Source organism: Somniosus microcephalus, chromosome 30 (assembly GCF_052327205.1).
Source record: "Somniosus microcephalus isolate GS21.2 chromosome 30, FLI_Smic_1.0, whole genome shotgun sequence".
NCBI classification, from domain to species: domain Eukaryota; kingdom Metazoa; phylum Chordata; class Chondrichthyes; order Squaliformes; family Somniosidae; genus Somniosus; species Somniosus microcephalus.
In genome coordinates this window covers 18,698,907-18,713,590 of record NC_141016.1, presented here as the reverse complement: position 1 = coordinate 18,713,590, position 14,684 = coordinate 18,698,907, and the positions used below count along the sequence as shown (strand labels likewise).

Here is a 14,684-nt window from a genome sequence, read left to right as displayed (position 1 = left end):
AACCCATCTGGTTCACTAATGTCCTTTAGGGAAGGAAATCTGCCGTCCTTACCCGGTCTGGCCTATATGTGACTCCAGGCACACAGCAATGTGGCTGACTCTTAACTGCCCTCTGAAATGGCGGCTCGCCACCACCTTCTCCAGGGCAATTAGGGATGGGCAATAAATGCTGGCCTTGCCAACGACACCCAAATCCCATGAACGAATAGTAAAAAGAAAGTTCTATTGGCCTACTTCTGCATGCATTTTACTACACCCATGTGTTTCAATGGATTTGCTAGGGTCGTGCGGAGGGCTCCCGAATGTTTTTGGTGCCCAGGGCCCCAAGAATCCTTAATCTGCCTCATGATGAGTCACATTGAAAATGTTTTAAAACTCTTCCGGGAGCAGAATACAACCAGTGACAACACTTCACAAGTAATTCATTGTCTGCAAAGTGCTTTGGGTCGTCCTGAGGACGTGGAGGATGCTAGATTGTTGCTCGGCCTTTCTTTCGAGAAGCTTTAACATTGAGCATAAACTTGACTTCTCACTCCCCAATAAACGTTGCTTGATTATCAAGGGACAAATGGGAGATTTGAGATGGAGGAAGGAAGTTTCCTGCCAGCCTCAAAGTTGCTCTGTTTAACTATTTACCAAAGCTGGACACGAGCCTACCCCGAGCTAGTTGCTCAAAAAGAAAGGCATGCATTTACATAGCGCCTTTCATGACCACCGGACATCCGAAAGCACTTTACAGCCAATGAAGTACTTTTTGAAGTGTTGTCACTGTTGTAATGTGGGAAACGCGGCAGCCAATTTGCGCACAGCAAGCTCCCACAAACAGCAATGTGATAATGACCAGATAATCTGTTTTTGTTATGCTGATTGAGGGATAAATACTGGCCAGGACCCTGCTCTTCTTCAAAATAGTGCCATGGGATCTTTTATGTCCACCTGAGAGAGCAGACAGGGTCTCGGTTTGAAGTCTCATCTGAAAGATGGCACCTCAGACAGTGCAGCACTCCCTCAGCACTGCACTGGAGTGTCAGCCTGGATTTTTGTCCTCAAGCCTCTGGAGTGGGACTCTGAACCCACAACCTCCTGACTCAGAGGCGAGGGTGCTGCCCACTGAGCCACGGATGACAAACCCGCGTAATGCTCAGTGTAATTCCTCAGCCGTCCGGATGTGTGGAGCTGAAGGCAGCTGTATTTAGGAAAGAGAAGAAGTTACAGAAAATAAGCAGCAATCTAACGCCCCATTTCCTCACTGCCTCAAACTTTCAATACAGTCAGCCATTAGTTCACAGGAAACCCTTTATTCTGAGCAATAGAAGATGGTACATTTTGAAGGTAAATTTCATAGTCACAAGGAACAGATTTAGAAATGAAAATTCACTTAATTTAATAGTCTGTAAGCAAAAGCATTATTCAATTTTTGAGCAAAATATTGTCACTTCCGAAGCTACAACAAAGTACATAACCATTGCCTGTCTCCAGTGATCCATTGGGAACTCAACCAAACCTTCTCTGAGGTGACACAGTCCATTCTGGGAATGTTCCTCTGCCAGAAATGAATGTGCGGGGGGGAGGTGGAAATGGAGACTGAGGATTTACTCGTGGGTCCACCTACATATCACAGGTTACCCAGCTTTTATTTTACAACATGTCCAAATTTGCCTTCACACAGATTCAAAGCAAGTGTTGAAAGGGGCTATTAAGTACCCCTTGTGTTTGAATTTACCGCCACAGACTTGTTGCTGGTAACCCATTTGCACCAATTTAGAAAGAACCAGTGTGGGTGTCTGTGCAATGTTTAGAACATAAGAACATAAGCAAAACGAGCAGGAATAGGCCACTCGGCCCCTCGAGCCTGCTCCGCCATTCAATGATATCATGGCTGACCTTGGGCTCAAAGCCACTTCCCTGCTCGCTCCTCATAACCCTTCACTCCCTTATCTTGCAAAGATCTGTCTATCTCCACCTTAAATGTATTTAATGACCCAGCCTCCACGGCTCTCTGGGGCAGAGAATTCCACAGATTTACGACCCTCAGAAGAAATTCCTCCTCATCTCAGTTCTGAAAGGGCGACCCTTTATTCTGAAACTGTGCCCCCGAGTTCTAGATTTCCCCACGAGGGGAAACATCCTCTCTGCATCTACCTTGTCGTGCCCTCTCAGTATCTTATATGTTGCAATAAGCTCATCTCTCATTCTTCTAAATTCCAAGGGGTATAGGCCCAGCCTGCTCAACCTTTCTTCATAAGTCAACCCCCTCATCTCTGGAATTAACCGTGTGAATCGTCTCTGAACTGCCTCCAATGCAAGTATATCCTTCCTTAAATAAGGAGACCAAAACTGTACGCAGTACTGAAGGTGTGGTCTCACCAATACCCTGTACAGTTGTAGCAGGACTTCCCTGCTTTTATACTCCAACCCCCTTGAAATAAAGGCTAACATTCCATTTGCCTTTTTGATTACTTGCTGTACCTGCATGCTAACTTTTTGTGTTTCATGCAGTTTATTGTGTTTAGTGAAATCACTTGTATTAAGTATTGTAATTTATACAATGCACTGGAAAAATATTGTTGTACATTTTTGTTGTACACTCCTTCAAACATATAAGATTCTGAGGGGGATTGACAGGGTAGATGCTGAGAAGATGTTTCCCCCTGGCTGGGTAGAGAGTCTAGAACTAGGGGGCAGAGTCTCAGGATAAGTGGTCGGACATTTAAGACTGAGATGAGGAGGATTTTCTTCACTCAGAGGGTTGTGAGTCTTTGGAATTCTTTACCCCAGAGGGCTGTGAATACTGAGTCTTTGAGTATATTCAAGGCTGAGATCGATAGATTTTTGGACTCTAGGGGAATCAAGGGATATGGGGATTGGGGCAGGAAAGTGGAGTTGAGGTCGAAGATCAGCCATGATCTTACTGAATGGCGGAGCAGGCTCGAGGGGCCGAATGGCCGACTCCTGCTCCTATTATGTTCTTGTAACACCCTGTGTTCATGCAATATATGTTTGTGAAGTTTAGGATCTGTTACAAATCGCAATGAATAATTTATCCGAATGCATAAACAAAATACTGCGGATGCTGAAATTGGAATAGAATTATACGCAAACACTTGCCCAGATATTTTTGTGTACTGTACGTTCGTTGAAATTCCACTCAATGTTTGTAGGAAGAGTGCAGTAAATATTAGATCATTTGGGTTTTAAGGGGCTAGAAAAACGAAAAATGCTTGCACCTATGCATATTCTCACAAAGTTGCATAAAAGCCTTGATTGCTACAACCATGAGTTGATGGCAAGATAGGAAAACTGGTTTCAAAGTCGACAGAATAACCACGGCGCAAGGAAAGCGCTTAGAATCAGCGTTGGGCTGTAGAGGATTGAAGTGCCGCTGTTGTTGTTAGTGCTTGCACTGCTGCCTTTGGCCGGCCCGTTGCAGTCATCGGTGAAGCAGCAGTCCACACTGGCTCCGCCGGAGGCGAGCTGGGATCGGTCGCAGAAAACCTTGTACGAACATGACTTAATCACGCTGTCTGGAAAAGAAGGACGTGCGCACGTGAACAATCGTAAAAGGACAGAGACGCAAGCTGGCCTTTCAAGCACAACTGCAAGTTAGCACGGCCCAGCAATCCTCAGCCCCGTCACCGTTTTAATTACTGACACACCCACGTTTTTGAGTTGCTATTTTAAGTTTTCATTTGCTTGCCAGGGTGATTGTTTTTGAATTGTGAAGTTAAAGTAAATCATTTCCATCCAACGTACATCAATCTCTTTCTTAAAGTCGTTCTTTTGCAAAAGAAGTTACATCAAGTAAAATATGAGTTATAAATTGCACATATATTAGGGGGCATAGATTTAAAGTAATTGGTAGAAGGATTAGAGGGGAGTTGAGGAGAAATGTTTTCACCCAGAGGGTGGTGGGGGTCTGGAACTCACTGCCTGAAAGGGTGGTAGAGGCAGAAACCCTCATCACATTTAAAAAGTACTTGGATATGCACTTGAAGTGCCGTAACCTACAGGGCTACAGACCAAGAGCTGGAAAGTGGGATTAGGCCGGATAGCTCTTTGTCGGCCGGCACAGACACAATGGGCCGAAATGGCCTCCTCCTGTGCTGTAAATTTCTATGATTCTGTGATTGGATAATCTCCTCCCATTTTTCTGCTTGGATTTTGGTACAAGTCATGAGTCACATTCGGCCTTAAACGTAAAGGCTGTAAAGCGTGTTCCTCTAAAATAACATACTTTGCTTGCACAGATCTCACTTAATATGTACCTGGTTCCTGTGAAGCCCCACTTACGACATACTTTATCTACAGTGGGCCCATTTACTGTGTACTTGGTTCCAATGAATCTTCATTTCTAACATGCTTTACATACACCGGGTCTCATTTACTATCTACCTTGTCAAAATGAATCCCCACCTACAGTTTGAACAAAATGTGCTATGTCCGCCGGGGTCAGGAGGGTCTACCTGCGGCCGGGGCGGCGCTAGTTAAAGGGGAGGTGGCGGGCGGCCATTTTGTTGCTGGCCGCCTGCCAGCACCTGCCCCCGTTGCTGTCCCCGGCCCCCGTGAAGCCCCCCCGCAGGGTGCCGGCTGCTCTCCGTGAGCCCAGCACTCCTCTTGAGTGCCGGGCTCGCTTGCCGGCGCTCCCGATCCCTGGTGGCCCAGCTGGGCACCGGGACGCGCTGCGCCAGGCCCCTCCCCTTTAATAAGGGGATGAAGGCCTGCAGTACCGCGGCACGTAGCGCCGCGATATTGGCTCGCAGCGCCCCAAGAGGGAGGCGGGGCGCTGGCAGTAGCGTCCCTCCTCCCTCTCGGGGCGATACCTGGGAAAATCGGCCGCGGGGGCGCTAACTTTTACAGGGCGCTAAAATTAGCACCCCGGCGAAGGTGGGGGCACTAACCAATTTTTACCCCCTAGAGTCTCGAGCACAATTTAAACTAATACCACAGCAAAATACTGCGGATGCTGGAAATCTGAAATACAAACAGAAAACGCTGGGAAACACTCAGCAGGTCAGGCGAGAAAACCAGAGTTAACGTTTCAGCTCGATGACTTGCTGATAAACTGGCACAAAGAATGTACAGCTGCAATTAAACGGCATGGTCTTACAGGGCAGAAGAAATGCCAGTGGTGTTTGTGCCTCTATGTCCTGTGTGAACGGAGACTGCAGTCTGTGTGGCCAGCACAATAATATTGGGCCTGAATTTGCGATCGGAGGCTCCCCGTGGGCGGAGGCCTCCGATCATCAAATGTTCTACGCATTTACCTGGCGGTCCAGGAGATACGGAGGCTCGCGATCCTGGGCCTCTCCTGCTAGAAATGCGTAGAGGCCCACGTATCCCAGGGGCGCTTGCGATTCGTAGGCGCTCCTGGGATCACGTGGGCCGGCCCAACCAATGAAAGAAGGGAATCCCCATTCATACTTTTGAGAGTTCTATACGTACGGAACTGACATAAGTATGAATGGAGATGACTTAAAAAATACACGAACACATGAAACAAAAAAAAATTAAATTACATATATAAAATTAATTAAAATGGCATTTAAACAAGAATTTAATTTTTGGAAAAAAAACATGTATATGTTTTAACAGGGCTAAAAATAAGCTTACCTTATTGGACAGGGTTTTTGATGTATAAGTGAGTGATAGCATTTTATTTTTCTATTTATTAAAACTCTAAGCAGGCCTAATGCCAGGCTTTGATCAGGCGTAAGAATTCCACGGCCTTTCAGCGGGCGGAAGTTGGGCAAATAGCTCCAACTCTCCCCCCGCGGAGGCCCGTCTCCTGGGGATACGGAGGGATCTGTCAAGAAGATTTGACACATCGTAAGTGCCGGGTTTCAGCGCGTGCGCTTCGCATGCCTGAACCCAGCACTTGCGCGGCCCCTACGGGTGCGAGCGCACCTGCTACGCACCCGTAAGGGTCACAAAAATACGGCCCGATATGTTTTGCAGGACTAAGGCAAGTGGCAGCATTTGTGTTTCTGCTTTTGTGAAACTGCTGTAGAGCAAATTCTGGCCGATTCAGCTCCACGTGCAAAAGGTGTCCTTTCGCCAATTTCCCTCACCACATTTTAGGATGGGAGTGGGCGCAACAGTTAACAGTATCGACACAGACTAAAGGGCTGTTACCACTCTCCTCCTGTCTGCTTCCCCTGTTGATGCACATCTTCACTTTCATTCAGTCATAACAGAGGCAGATAAGGCCTGTTATGAATCTTACGATCCATGAAGAAAGACTTATGAAATAACACTGGACAGCCAGCTGGTGGCGCCGTCCAAGGAGTATAAATACTCGGGCGTGGGCCCAGCTTGCCCAGGACATTTTGTAAACAGGAACTAGTGAAAGATAACTAGACCTCCATGTTTTGAAACAAGTTGATTAAAGCCTTGCTTTATACTCGAACCAAGTGCGTAGTGAGTTTTATTATGTCAGAGGCCCTCTGCTTGAATGAAAGCAACTGCTTCTTTCCCTTGCAAAGTGATCTCAATGTGGCAGCTTCATAATTCACTGCTAAGGAATTATTATTCTATGTTGAAGTGCTGTTCGGCAAGAATCAGGTGCTTCTCAGTTTCATTTCCATGCAGGCATACGTGTAGGCTGATCGTACCCAAAATAACACTTTATGCTATTTTGAAAACTCGTCAGGGATAGTTTTCCTATGGTATAAAAACAGAAAATGCTGGAGATACTCAGCAGGTCAGGCAGCATCTGTGAAGAGAGAAACAGAGTTAACGTTTCAGGTCGATGACCTTTCGTCAGTACCTGAAACGTTAACTCTGTTTCTCTCTCCACAGGTGCTGCCTGACCTGCTGAGTATCTCCAGCATTTTCTGTTTTTATTTCAGATTTTCAGCATCTGCAGTATTTTCTTTTTGTAATACAGGAAACTCTTTGGTATCCGGCACCGACGGGTCCGGCGTGTTGCCGGTTGATCAAAAATTCCGGATGACGGAGGGGATTATCTACCGAGGCTATTTTTAACAAACAAAAATTTAAAAAATCAAGAAATGTGCAGTATACAGTAATTGGGTACTCACCTACAGAATGTTGTGTTAAATGGATGGTGAAAGATGCTTGATTAAGTACAGTACTGCCAGTTGAGGGTAATGCAATGCAATGACTACCAGCAGCGTGGGAGACACACAGTACTCCTGTAAAATGGCGGATCAGAAGAGACTACCGGCAGCGCGGGAGAGTCAGACTCCTGTTACAGGGGTATTGAGGTGTTCCGACTTCCGACAGCGCCAAGAAGCCGAGTAGTGGCAGTTTGGAAAACTACCCCCACTGACTAACTCGGCCACCGCGGGAGACTCGGACTCGGCAACATTGCCGGTTATTGAGGTGTTGTTTTCGGAGTGAGAATTTTGCCGGTTAATAGAGAATTCTGGATATTTAGGTGCCGTTTAAACGAGAGTTTCTTGTAGTTTTCCCTTGGGTCATGTTGTACTCACTTGGTGCAGTGATTATGGAACAGCCGGCTGCATACTGTGGGCAGGCCTGTGATCCCTGTTTGTTACACTCCTCCTCATTCGATGCAATGCAGGTGTAGCATTTCAACGCCTCGCCTGCACACAACAAACCGGAAGAAAGCAAGATAATGCTGCGGAATATCTGAGCTCAAATTCTTCAATCTCAGGAACCATAATTTTAATCGCTGTTCTTAAATACAGAATTGTTATACACAGTGCTGGTTACATGGTAAACTCGTGGACTTTTTCAGTTATGAGGAGAGGTTGGAAATGTTCGGACTGTTCTCCTTGGAACAGCGAAGGTTAAGAGGTGACCTAATAGAGGTTTACAAGATGATGAGAGGTTTTAATGGAGAAAAACTATTCCCTCTGGTGAGTGGGTCAGTAACCGGAGATCATAGATTCAAAATCATTTGAAAAAGATCCAGAGGGGAGAGGAGGAGAGATTTCTTTCACTCAGGGAGTTGTCAGGGATCTGGAATGCTTTCCCTGAAAAGGTGGGGGAAGCTGATTCCATGAATAATTTTAAAAGGGAGTTGGACGGGTACTGCAGGATGAGGAACTCACAGGGTTACAGACAAAAAACGGGGGTGTGGGACTGAGCGCGACTGATCTTTCAAGGAGTCAGCACAGGCACGACGGGCCGAATGGCCTCCTTCTGCGCTGTCCGTTTTTATGACTCCATGAATTCTACCAGCCGACATAGCTGCCGTTCTGCAGCAGGTGATTAGCACGAACGTTCAGACCTAGCATTACTGAGGAATCTTGTCCCAACAACTTCCCCCATTCCCACATTTTTCACGCAGTCGCTGGAAAAGTTCGGGGGGGGGGGGAATTTTTCGCGTTGTCCCAAATCAACTCTTCTTTCTCACCTTGAAAACTATTTGGCAGCTCATTTCAACAACTACGCTGGTTGAGCCAGTGTGCAAACGATCCGCAGCGATCAGCGGATTATATTCTCAGGTGCCGGCCTGGCGGCAATTGGTGATCTCAGCTAGGATGACAGTAGGGGGGGCGCTACAACTGACCGTCACGCCTCTCGGCCAGAGAGAGGACCATCAGCCAGTGGGCCCCAACTCGTGGCGCTTTATCTCGGGTCGCCAAATCTGATTGGACGTATTCCCCGAGGTGTCATCACATGACTCCAACTGCCCCGCCATTGGTCGCCTGACATATCCAACCGCAAGGCCCTCCGCCAATTGGAAAGTGAATAGACTTTTTATTACCTGATTGGATGATTCTTGACTGTCAGTCAAACAGCCTTTTTCCTATGTCTGACCAGTAAACAAAAATGCTCAAAATAAAAAATTTTTTTTTAAAAGCCCCGATGATTTTTCTCCTGGGTTTTTGCCAGCAGCAGTGCTCGGGAGATTCATCTTTAATTCCTGGAGACCCCAGGGCAATCCTGGAGGATTGACCACCCTCCTGCCATCCAATGGTTGCTGCTAGAACGTGCATGCATGTGGAAGTTGAGCCAGGGGACAGGCTCGGGCACAGGGCAGTTACGGATGAGGAAGGCTGATCGCAGGTGTGTCAGCAGTGGCTCAGTGGGCAGCACCCTCACTTCCGCGTCAGAAAGTTGTGGGTTCGAGTCCCACTCCAGAGACTCGAGCACATGAATCTAGGCTGACACTCTAGTGCAGCGCTGAGGGAGTTGCTGCGCTGTCGGAGGTGCCGTCTTTCAGATGAGACGTTAAACTGACACCCTGTCTGCTCTCTCAGGTGATTAAAAAAAATTATTTCGAAGAAGAGCAGGGGAGTTATCCCCGGTGTCCTGGCCACTATTTATCCCTCAATCAACATCACTAAAACAGATTATCATATTGCTGTTGTGGGAGCTTGGTGTAAAACAAAGACTTGCATTTATATAGCGTCTTTCATGACCACCGGACGTCTCAAAGCACTTTACAGCCAATGAAGTACTTTTGAAGTGTAGTCACTGTTGTAATGTGGGAAACGCAGCAGCCAATCTGCACACAGCAAGCTCCCACAAACAGCAATGTGATAATGACCAGATAATCTGTTTTTGTTATGTTGATTGAGGGATAAATATTGACTAGGACACCAGGGATAACTCCCCTGCTCTTCTTCGAAATAGTGCCGTGGGATCTTTTACATCCACCTGAGAGAACAGTCGGTGGGGCCTCGGCTTAATGTCTCATTTGAAAGACGGCACCTCCAACAGAGTGGCATTTCCTCAGCATTGCACTGGAGTGTCAGCCTACCTTTAGGTGCTCAAATCTCTGGAGTGGGATTATGAACCCACGACCTTCTGACTCAGAGGCAAGTGTGCTAGCAACTGTGCCACAGCTGTACACAAATTGGCTGCTGCATTTCCTACATTACACCAGTGACTACACTTCAAAAAGTACTTCATTGGCTGTCAAACGCTGTGGGACGTCCAGTGGTCATGAAAGGCGCTATAGAAATGCAAGTCTTTCTTTTTGAGTCATCCACCCAGAAAGATCCTAAAGTCCTCCCTCTTTCCGCCTCCAATTGTTTCTGAAACGATTCCAGGGTTTTAGCTTCCACTGCATCTGCCCCCTGACCCCCGACCCCCCCGCTCCCCACCAGCCCATCATATAGCACACCCTCACTCACTGTCCCAGTTTCCACATGGGAAACTGTGCGTATTGAAGGGAAATCATTGCCAACTGAGTCATAACCCTGCAGGCTGATTATCTGATTGGGAGTAATGTAGTTTGAATGGAGGAAGTAGCAATTTATGGCATTGCTCCATATTTTCATCCGTTAGAAATAATTATTACGGTGCACTGTTTCTGGTTGTGACTATCACCTGCGAGGGAGAATAAAGGTTTCATCTTGGTTTCCTGCTGTTGGACTTGGTCCCAGTAAATACAATAGTCCCACCTGGCAGGATCTGTGTGTGTATCTGAACACTAATAATCAGTTTCAACTTCTCAAGCTGCTAATGAGCTCCTTAACTACTTGTGAAGTGGGAATATTTCTGAATCCAGCTGTCTAAACACACCCCAAAGGCAAGGAAGCAGCAGCGCTAACAGAAAACGGGAATCATCTCCCGGAACGTGGACCTTCTCCCGCGGGCAAATGCCAGCAATCTTCAGTTAATCTCTGCTATCTGTCTTCACCTATTGCCTGCTACCCGCCTATGCTCCAAATCTCTTGATATCCTTGCCTAACGAAAGTCTATCCCTCTTGAAAGTCTTGACACAATAGGGAAAAGCTAAGGGCTCTTCACTGCCGAAGCAGACCATAGCTCCATGTTGCTACGGCAGCCCTTTACCATGGCAACCCTCAGTGATTTCAGGCCCTAATGGCCTTCACCGATCCCGGGCGTGGCCGTGCGCAATCAAAGCCACTATGGCAGCCCGCACACTGCCCTGAATTATGTTATAACTGATAAGCCAACGTTAGCTCAGTTCACTTTTGTGGTTGAGAGTCGTTTATAGATCCATATCATTCAAAAATTCGAGAAACTAAGAAAAAAGAAAGACTTGTATTTATATAGCGCCTTTCACAACCTCAAGCCGTCCCAAAGCACTTTACAGCCAATGAAGTACTTTTGGAGTGTAGTCACTGTTGTAATGTCGGCAACGCGGCAGCCAATTTGCGCACAGCAAGCTCCCACAATCAGCAATGTGATAATGACCAGATAATCTGTTTTAGTGATGTTGGTTGAGGGATAAATATTGGCCAAACTCCAGGGAGAACTCCCCTGCTCTTCTTCAAAATAGTGTCATTGGAACTTTTGCGTCCGCCTGAGAGAGCAGACGGGGCCTCGGTTTAACCTCTCTTCCAAAAGACGGCACCTCTGACAGTGCAGCACTCCCTCAGCACTGCACTGGAGTGTATGCCTGGATTTTTGTGCTCAAGTCCCTGAAGTGGGACTTCAACCCACAACCTTCTGCCTCAGAGGTGAGGAGTGCTACTGACTGAGCCACGCTGACAGCCATAAACTTAACACTTTTACAAAAATAAACAAACTACCCGCTGTATTAGGAATGACTGACGTCTTCATGAACTGACAGCTGAGTAGTCGTTCATTCTGAAATGCAACGAAAGGCCATGAATTAGGCATAAGGCTGTAATCACTGACAGCTGCCATAATGAAGGCCACTGAGGGCTCATACAATGGTTTTGTAATGACTTTGGTGAAAAGACATCTAATGTCTCACCTGACAAATACTAAAGACACAAAACCCATCTCTGAAAAAAGCCACATGGAAAGCTTAAATAGAACTTAGTGCCGCCCCCTCAGTGGCCCAGCACCTAATTTAAGCAAACATTGTTATCACTCTTAATGTCCATCATGGAATGGATCACTGGGGGCTGATATGGCATGGATCACCAGGGCCTGACATAGCAACAGGAGTAGGCCATTCAGCCCTTCGAGCCTGTTCCGCCATTCAATTCGAACATGGCTGATCTGAACCTCAATGCCATTTACCTGCCTTTGCTCCAAATCTCTTGATATCCTTACCTAACAAAAAGTCTATCCATCTTGAAAGTCTTCACGTGATAGGGAAGAACTAAAGGTTGACAGGGCAGCGAACAACTGTGCCATGGTAGCAACACCATTTTGCAGGGGTTGGGTGAAGACTTTCACTAAAGTGTTGTGTTGCAGCTTCTGTCGATTTCCTTCTAACACCATCACTGACAGGCCTGATCAGGCAATAATAACTTTCTCTTCAAATTCTCTTCCAGTGTCTGTTGCGTCAGGGGTAGCACTCTCGCCTGTGAGTCAGAAGGTTGTGGGCTCAAGTCCCACTGCAGAAACTCGAGCACAAAAATCCAGACTGACTCTCCAGTGCTGCACTGTTGGAGGTACCGTCTTTCATATGATCCCCCGTCTGCCTTTACAGGTGGATGTAACAGATCCCATGGCACTATTTCGAAGAAGAGCAGGGGGATTATCCCCGGTGTCCTGGGGCCAATATTTATCCCTCAATCAACATCACTAAAACAGATTATCTGGTCATTATCACATTGCTGTTTGTGGGAGCTTTCTGAGAAAGAAAAAGACTTGCATTTATATAGCACCTTTCACGACCTCAGGACATCCCAAAGTGCTTTACAGCCAATGAAGTACTTTTGAAGTGTTGTAATGTGAGAAACACAGCAGCCAAGTGCACACAGCAAGCTCCCACAAACAGTAATGTGACAATGACCAGATAACCTGTTTTTGTTATGTTGATTGAGGGATAAATACTGGCCAAGACACCGGGGATAACTCCCCTGCTCTTCCTCAAAATAGTACCACGGGATCTTTTATATCCACTTGAGAGAGCAGACGGGGCCCTGGTTTAACATCTCATCCGAAAGACGGCACCTCTGACAGTGAGGCACTCCCTCAGCACCGCACTGGAGTGTCAGCCTAGCTTTATGTGCTCAAGTCTCTGGAGTGGGACTTGAACCCACAACCTTCGTGGACACAAAGGCAAGCTGTGCTACCCACTGAGCCACAGCTGTGCACAAATTATTTGCTGCATTTCCTACATTACAACAGTGACTGAACTTCAAATGTACTTCATTGGCTGTAAAGCACTTTGAGGCATCCCGAGGCTGTATAAATGCAATTTGTTTTCTTTTCTCTCTCTATTATATAAAGACAGCCATTGATTTCTGGATTTTGTCGGAACTGGTGATTCTCTATTAGCATCCAGCCCAAAGCACAGATATATCTACAGCTGTCAGAATGATTGTTGAGACAACATTCCCAATAATTAAAATCCAGTCACTCCACACCTTATACACCTCGCAGGTAGTTACTGGATTATCTACTGCCCGGCTTAACTTTCATAATTCTAATTTGATTTTTTTTTGCAGTGTTTTGCTGATCCTGTTAACGATACGTTTGTTCAGTAATTATTTCACTTTTTTTTGATGTGGGTCTTTGGTGCGGTGCCTTGCAAAAAATTTCAAAAGCCTGTTAGTTTTTCGAAATGTAAACTATTTCGGAAGAGCAAAAATAACAATTATAAAATGGCTTACATTCCTTAAAGTTTCTTCTGACGCATTGATATATTCAATGAATGCAAACTGTTAAAAATTATTTTTCTTTAAAAATTTTAAATCAAAACGGGGGAGTCAGCGTTCTTGATTTCAGTTTCGCAGAGCGTTGCGATTTAGACCCTTTTCTCCACCGCTCTGCCTTCCAGTTGAGTCCAGGTACACAGCGCCCCACCGCAGCAACAGCTAAAAGAGCTAATAGCGAGGTAACAACAGAAAATGCTGGAAAAACTCAGCAGGCCAGGCAACATCCATGGAGAGAGAAATAGAGTCAATGTTTCGGGTCGAAACCCTTCTTCAGAACTGAGAGAAAAGGCAGGAAATGAAACAAAAGGCAGTTTGGGGGCTCGGAAATGGGGGAGGGGATGAAAGAAGAGACATTAAGAGATATTCAAGGCGAGACGAGATGGTAATAGGACAGGTAAAGAAACAGACAATGGCTCTAGATAAAGTGTGAAATGCGCTGGCAGAGTGAGAGACGGCTGCCATGTGGGAGAAAAAAAAGGAAAAGGCACAAGCCAAAAGTGTGGATAAAAAATATAAAAATATAATAGGGGCCGAGGTTATGATCTGAAGTTGTTGAACTCGATATTGAGTCCGGAAGGCTGTAAAGTGCCTAATCGGAAGATGAGCGAGGTGCCAGCTTCCAGTAGGCCGCAGTAGTTTATAGTGGTAACGCTCACTGAAAAAAACAAGAATTATTTGTACTTACTTTGACATGTCAGTAGGAGCATCGCCCCTGTAAGCAGGGCGCCCTTCATTATTCTCTTTTCTTTCTGGCACTGTTGGCTTTCCAGCAGTGAGATGACAGGCAGTCGTTGTTGTATTAAGGGCTTATTATTAATCTATTTCGGTGTAGGGTCGATCATCTGATGATAATATGCTTAAGGAACGCGCTTAATGCCAAGCTAAGCAATAGGTTATGACATTGAAGATACTGCAATATGCACGCCTTGCATTTATATAGCGCCTTCAATGTAGGAAGATGTCGCAAGGCGCTTCACAGACATGTCATCGAAATAAAATGGGCGCCAAGCCAAAAAAAAAAAACCCGATCTTCGGAGAAGTGACTCAAAGCATGGTCGAAGAGGCGGGCGTTAAGAGAAAGACCACGGTGGGAGGGTTTAGGGAGGGAGTTCTAGAGTGTGGGGCCTAGGTGGCTGAAGGCACAACCGCCAATGGCGGGTTGAAAAGGGGGGCAAGCCCAAGGCCAGAGTCAGA

At 46.3% G+C, this 14,684-nt stretch overlaps 1 protein-coding gene across 1 annotated transcript; it reads right to left on the bottom strand.

Annotated features, from left to right (window-relative positions):
* Nucleotides 1-1,282: 1,282 nt before the first annotated feature.
* LOC147097980 (uncharacterized) lies at nucleotides 1,283-14,288 on the bottom strand. The gene is made up of 3 exons (XM_085971171.1): nucleotides 14,176-14,288; nucleotides 7,455-7,568; nucleotides 1,283-3,524 (listed from the first exon to the last, which is right to left on the bottom strand). Exons 1-3 carry the CDS (start codon nucleotides 14,222-14,224, stop codon nucleotides 3,307-3,309), a joined length of 381 nt encoding a protein of 126 aa, XP_085827297.1. The 5' UTR covers nucleotides 14,225-14,288; the 3' UTR covers nucleotides 1,283-3,306.
* Nucleotides 14,289-14,684: the final 396 nt, after the last annotated feature.

Bases quoted from the DNA above. Each gene is read 5' to 3' on its own strand.
- LOC147097980 (XM_085971171.1), bottom strand. From the start codon at position 14,224: ATGAAGGGCGCCCTGCTTACAGGGGCGATGCTCCTACTGACATGTCAA. The intron at 7,569-14,175 runs GTAAGTACAAAT...TGTTGTGTGCAG, and splicing joins GCTCCTACTGACATGTCAAA to GCGAGGCGTTGAAATGCTAC. The intron at 3,525-7,454 runs GTGAGTACAACA...CTTCTTTTCCAG, and splicing joins TTCCATAATCACTGCACCAA to ACAGCGTGATTAAGTCATGT.